The sequence below is a fragment of the Crocodylus porosus genome, unplaced genomic scaffold (genome assembly GCF_001723895.1).
Source record: "Crocodylus porosus isolate Cpor-Errol unplaced genomic scaffold, CroPor_comp1, whole genome shotgun sequence".
NCBI lineage: Eukaryota > Metazoa > Chordata > Crocodylia > Crocodylidae > Crocodylus > Crocodylus porosus.
This window is the reverse complement of record NW_017728906.1, coordinates 202,858,527-202,864,293: the sequence shown is the minus strand read 5'-3', so window position 1 is coordinate 202,864,293 and position 5,767 is coordinate 202,858,527. Positions and strand designations below refer to the sequence as shown.

The 5,767-nt window shown below is 60.4% G+C and overlaps 1 protein-coding gene across 3 annotated transcripts in view; it reads left to right on the top strand.

Annotated features, from left to right (window-relative positions):
• Positions 1-403: 403 nt before the first annotated feature.
• Positions 404-5,767, top strand: part of LOC109306899 (mitochondrial uncoupling protein 2-like) — an 18,409-nt gene continuing 13,045 nt past the window's right edge. For 2 of the 3 annotated variants that reach the window (XR_002100137.1, XR_002100138.1), the window contains exons 1-6: positions 404-666; positions 1,258-1,465; positions 2,192-2,386; positions 2,473-2,574; positions 2,992-3,172; positions 3,389-3,991. Coding sequence is in view for 1 of the 3 variants with exons in the window: in XM_019530542.1 (XP_019386087.1) it covers positions 541-666; positions 1,258-1,465; positions 2,192-2,386; positions 2,473-2,574; positions 2,992-3,172; positions 3,389-3,503 (927 nt within the window). In the remaining 2 variants the exon portion in view is untranslated. Of the gene's footprint in view, positions 667-1,257; positions 1,466-2,191; positions 2,387-2,472; positions 2,575-2,991; positions 3,173-3,388; positions 4,393-5,767 lie in introns of those variants that run through there. The other variant, XM_019530542.1, reaches the window with a different exon arrangement.

Here is a 5,767-nt window from a genome sequence, read left to right as displayed (position 1 = left end):
TTACCTGGTCTTAAAAACTTCGTGAACTCCTCTTGTATGCAGGTGCCAGGCACAACACCTGAGAGGTCAGCAGTACCCTTCAGCTTGCCCTTGGGTAAAGCAGAGGGGTGAGGGCGTTGCCCGTATCTCATCAGTGCAGTGAGAAGGAGATTGTTCAAAGACGCTTGTTTCTTCACCAGCTGCTGCTGGCAGGCAGGAGAGGCAGAGTTAAGGGCGTTCTGGGCATTATAGCACAGGAGGAGAAAGAGATGTTTAGGACAGCAGCATCCTCCAAGCTACCAGCGGAGGCTGCTCCTGCTGTGATGGGCCTGGTGGCACTGGCTGGTTGGTGTTGGTGACCCGTGAAACCGTGGTCTTGGAAAGAGTGGCCTGTGCTGCTGCTTGCTGGGTCGTGCTCTGAATCCTGGGACATCTCACAGCTTTTGTTGCCCTCTAGACAGGGGCAGAGCCCGTGCGTCGCGCTCTCCGCTCCCTTCGAGCGCCGCGTACTTCCTCGCTCCTCCTTGCCGGCCAGTCGCCGTCTCCGGAGCAGCAAGCAGGATGGTCGGATTCAAGCCCACTGATGTGCCCCCCACGGCTGCGGTGAAGTTCGTGGGGGCCGGGACGGCAGCCTGCATCGCCGACATCATCACCTTCCCCCTGGACACGGCCAAAGTCAGGCTACAGGTGAGGTGCCCTGGGGCCCTGGCAAATGAACATCTGGAGCTGAGTCCCCTCCTGGCCGACGGGCCTTAGAGCAGTAGCAGTGAAGCAAGAGAGGCACAGCCACCAGCTCGGCCGCGGCCAGTGCAACAGGTGCTTCTACTGCATCGTCCCTCGGGCAGCCGTTCCCCTGCCCAGTCCCCTCTCCTGACGCTGGTCTGAGGCCACCGTCATGGCTCATCCCTCTGCTCCTAGTCCTCCTTGTACAGACCCGGCATTTACCTCTTACCCCTCCATGGCCTTTGCTCAGCAAGGCCATGCTGGTTTGGCTCCTTTGCATCACGGTGGCCTGATCCTCCCGAGCCAGTTGATCCTGCACTGAACCCGTTGTGTGTGGCAGGTCCACGCCATCTGCCAGGCATGCAGGCAACAGGCTGTGGAAGCTAAAGAAGCCCCTGGCTCTTGCTACGAGCTGGGCATGCCGTATCTGATGTGCCAGTGCCAGCCTGCCCAGCCCTGCCTCGCGCAGTTGCTGTTTCAATAATCAAGGGGCCACGGCTTTTGGGGGTTGGTCTGGTGCATGGGGCTCACTGCAAAGTCTCTTTCCCTGTGCAGATCCAAGGCGAGACCAAGGCAGCCGGGAGCATGAAGACTGCACAGTACAAGGGTGTCTTCGGCACCATAGCCACCATGGTGAAGACGGAGGGTCCCAGGAGCCTGTACAACGGGCTGGTGGCCGGGCTGCAGCGTCAGATGAGCTTCGCCTCTGTCCGCATCGGGCTGTATGACTCAGTCAAGCAGTTCTACACCAAGGGCGCGGAGCGTGAGTGCCTCCGTCCCCCCCAGCGTGGCCTCTGTCTCCCTCCAGGGGCAGGATCTTGTGCGGGAACCTCTGAGCGACAGGGACGGGGCCTGTGGCTTAAGCACGTGGTTTGCTCTCGAACCCTTCAGACTCAAGGTCCCACCCCTTGGAAAATGCTGCTCTTGGCTTTCACTTGCTTTTTGTCTCTGGAAAAGTAATGGATCAGCACTTCTGTTGCGAAGAGCTGGGCAAGCTCACGACAAGACTGTGGAGCGAGTTGGGCTCACGGCAGCGCATGCTCTATGGCAGGGGTGCTCAGTCTGGTGGCCCCATGGGCCAGATGTGTGGCATGGGGTCCATCGTGGGGGTCATATCAGGCCCCACGACCTTCCCGCATGCTAAGATTGATGCCTGGAGCTGCCCTCTCCTGCCTACCACGTGCTAGGATTGAGCCCTGGTGCTGCCGCCACCCACCCCTGCACCCTGGGATCAGATGCTGGATCCAGCACACAGAGCCCGGAGCTCCCCAAGGGTCTCCCCCAGAGATTTGGCAGTGGGCGAACAGTGTCACCACTCTTCTGCCACCACATTTCCAGGCCAGACGACATGGTGCCAGGGGCTGGATCTGGCCTATAGGCCGGGGGCTGAAGAGCCCTGCTCTAGTTAAGCAATGAGGTGCAAAACTACTCTGCTTTTGCTCATGATGGGCTCCCTGGCTTGACTCCTCATCTCTCGCCCTCCTTGCAGATGCTGGCATTGGCAGCAGGCTCCTGGCGGGATGCACCACGGGGGCCATGGCCGTGGCCGTGGCCCAGCCGACGGATGTGGTGAAAGTGCGATTCCAGGCCCAGGCCCGCACTGAGGGCGGCAGGCGGTACCAGGGCACCCTGGATGCCTACAAGACCATTGCCAGGGAAGAGGGGCTCCGAGGGCTGTGGAAAGGTCAGTGCTGGGGCCAAGCCGGGTGTGCGGGGCTGGGTCCACCATGGCCTCCCACCCCGCTGACCCCTGTTTCTCTGCCCGCGCAGGGATGTCCCCCAACGTGGCCCGCAACGCCATTGTGAACTGCACCGAGCTGGTGACCTATGACCTGATCAAGGACCTGCTGCTCCGGTCCAACCTCATGACAGGTGGGGCGAGAGCCTGTGGCGGGGCTGTTCACAGGTGGCTCCCAGCTAGGGGGGATTATCCCAAGGTGCTGGAGCTTCCTTGGGGCAGAGGATGCTCATGGCCCCTGAGTGCCTGAATCTAGGAAAAGGGTGGGAGCTGGCTACAGGTCAGGCTGAGGGTGGGGTGCCAATTCACCTCCTCCTCCTCCCGTGTTAGAAAGTGAGGCAGACTTAGCAGTGCAGGAGGTGAGCTCTGAGCTCACTAACAGGATGGAGCTGGTATCTGTATCCTGGTTGGTCTCGAGCAGCTTGGCACTTACCTCCTGCTCAGCCTGGGATGGTTTTGGGCCTGCTGTAGTGCAACCCCTGTCCCAAGAGCTCAGGAACCTGAGTCTGCCTGCCAGTGTCCCCAGGCTCAGCTGGTGTCTCTCGCTGCAGATAACCTCCCGTGCCACTTCACCTCCGCATTCGGGGCTGGCTTCTGCACCACGCTCATTGCCTCCCCCGTCGACGTCGTGAAGACCCGATACATGAACTCTGCCCCGGGCCAGTACAGCAGCGCCGTGAGCTGCGCCCTCACCATGCTCAGAACGGAGGGGCCGCTGGCCTGTTACAAGGGGTAAGTGGCAGCCCGGTGGAGGTGGCGTCTTTGCTGCCCACGGCACTGTGCTGGCATCATGTCCAGCTCCCTCGTGCTCCCCAGTACCCCGTCACAGCCGGGTTGGTAGGGCAGCCTGTAGCCACAGCGAGACACCCCCTCCCCCCCGCTGCTCTGCCCCTTCCATGGGGGCGACCCTGGCCTGGCCGTGACTCTCAGCCCCCTCTTCACCCGCAGGTTCATGCCCTCCTTCCTGCGCCTGGGCTCCTGGAACGTGGTGATGTTCGTCACCTACGAGCAGCTGAAGCGCGCCATGATGGCTGCCCGCGGCTCCTGGGGGGCCCCATTTTGACCCGGGCACAGCTGAGACCTCATCGCAGCCTCATGCGGCGCCACGCTCACCCTGCCTCCCCTGCTGCCTCTGCCCCCTGGCTCTGAGCTCGTTGTGGCGCCTCTCCTACACCAGGCCTGACGACTCTGCCCTGCCAACAGGAGAAGACTGGAGCAGGGCCTCGTCTGGCGTGGAAGAGAAGTGCGTCCTTGCCCCAGTGGGCTTGGGCGGGAGGTTTCCTTTACGGCTTTCCTGCAGCTGGCACATCCCACGGGACATCGAGTGCTGATCTCGGCTGGGCCGAGCGCTGAGATGTAGCAAGAGCAGATGGGACTCAGCATCCTATTTCAAAGGCCGATGCCTGCTTTGGTAACGCAGTCTGCGGGGAGCCCCTTCCCTGCCAGTTCTGTCGTGCCAATTGCTAAGTACCGTGCCGGCCTCTCCAGACCTGAGTGCCCAGCCTCTAAGACCCTGAATCCCCAGTGCCGTGAGGAGAGGCATGCTTAGTTGTAGATCTCCCTGGAGCTCTCATCAGGCTTCAAGCAAGGGGCCTGGAGTGTCTGGAAGCCAGAAATTAGTCCCCCAAATCCACCCTGAAGTATCTATGTGCCCAGCATGGCAAGAGGCTGCGGTGGGGCTCTGCAGAGCAGGCCGAGATGGGACGAGTCGGATGCTGTGGATGGAAAACGGCAGTGGTGGGGAAGGGGCGGAAGGATTACCAAGGCTTGGAAAGTACAAGCAAGTGTCTGGCAGGCCAGCCAGGCCCCGGTTTCCTCATGTGCTTCTGGGCAGCGAGGGTGCGGAGACGGCACCTGCCTTGCGTTGTGCATCTCAAAATAAAGCCTAAGGTTAAGAAGCGAGGTCGCGTCCCTCTGCAGAGGGACGTGCTCGGTGCCTTGCTCGGTCTCTGCACGCGGAGGCGTTTGGCCAGTCTCGTGATTCATGGGCCTGGCTTGAGGCAGGTTCAGAGGAGCCCAGTTTCAACTGGGGAGCCTTTCTGGAGGGAGGGAGGTGGCCAGTGGTCTGGCGGTGACCCCTGGCACGCAGTGGCCACTGTGACTAGCTCTGACAGCCAGGCTGGGGCTTTGTCAGGCTGTGGGGCAGGGAGGAGGATTTCTCCCAGTACTGCCATCCCTGACACTGGAGCGGCTGCCTGTTCCAGCTGCCGCAGCTCACAAGGATGGTGGGGGCTTGCTAGCAGCATGCCCCAGGGTTTTGCTCCCATGCTCAGCCTGGTCTTGAGTAGCCTGGAGCTGGTGAACACCATTACAGAGCAGGGATGGGCCCAACGCACCTAGGAGCACGGTCTGGTGGGCAAAGCCTAGTCCGTGGGTCACTTAACGGACATCCCCGTCTCCCACGAGGTTTGCCGAAGGCCTGCAGTTACCTGGAGCCCTTCGCCTGGAAGCCGCCAGGGAGGGGGAAGCCCTGTCAGTCCTGCTATGTGCCGCAGCACCTCGCTCCCAGAAATCCCAGTTTGAACCCCGCAGGGCTCGTCCCATCATACCCCTGTGCAGCAGTCCGTGGTGCTCTACACCATTACATGGGGGGATGTTCTCCGGGGGCTTCAGTCAGCTGAGGCTTCTGGCTTTGCCTTGACCCCTAAAAGGTGGGCGAAGAGGCTTGCAGCCTGTTTTAATCTCAGGGGGGAAATGGGAGCTAAACTTCCACCCTTTTATTTGGAGTCTCGGGGGGTTTGTGTTGATGACGGTGGGAGGCTGGGCTGCTGCGGTGGGAGCTCTGCACCTGCCAGCACTGCGGGGACCGCATCCTCATGACTCCCATTGCTCCACGGACTGTTCTCCTTTGCAGATGGGGGAAACTGAGGCAGGGCATGGAAGTCCCTCAATCCACCCTCCTCCCCCTGCAAGGCAAACTGGATGTTTAGAGGAGCAATCACGTGGTGTTCCCCCCGCACCAGCTCTCAGACCCTGCACGAAGGTGACTCGGTCAGAGCTGCAGGGAGGCACATGCCCTGGTCCTATGCAACTCACCAGGAGCTGTACAAATAGCTAGAATTTTTGTATTTGTGTTATAATATACTTCGTGTACCAGGTCAAATTAGCCAAATCAGTTCCAAGTCGTATTGATGGAGCCGATCTTAGTTGTCCCAAAAACCGTGTCATAGTTTCTAGGGTCAGAAGGGACCTGAGCAGATCATCGAGTCTGACCCCCTGCCATGGCAGGAAAGAGTACTGGGGTCAAACTACCCAGCAAGATATACATCCAGCCTCCTCTTAAACACCCCCAGGGTAGGAGCCTGCACCACTTCTCTTGGAAGTTGG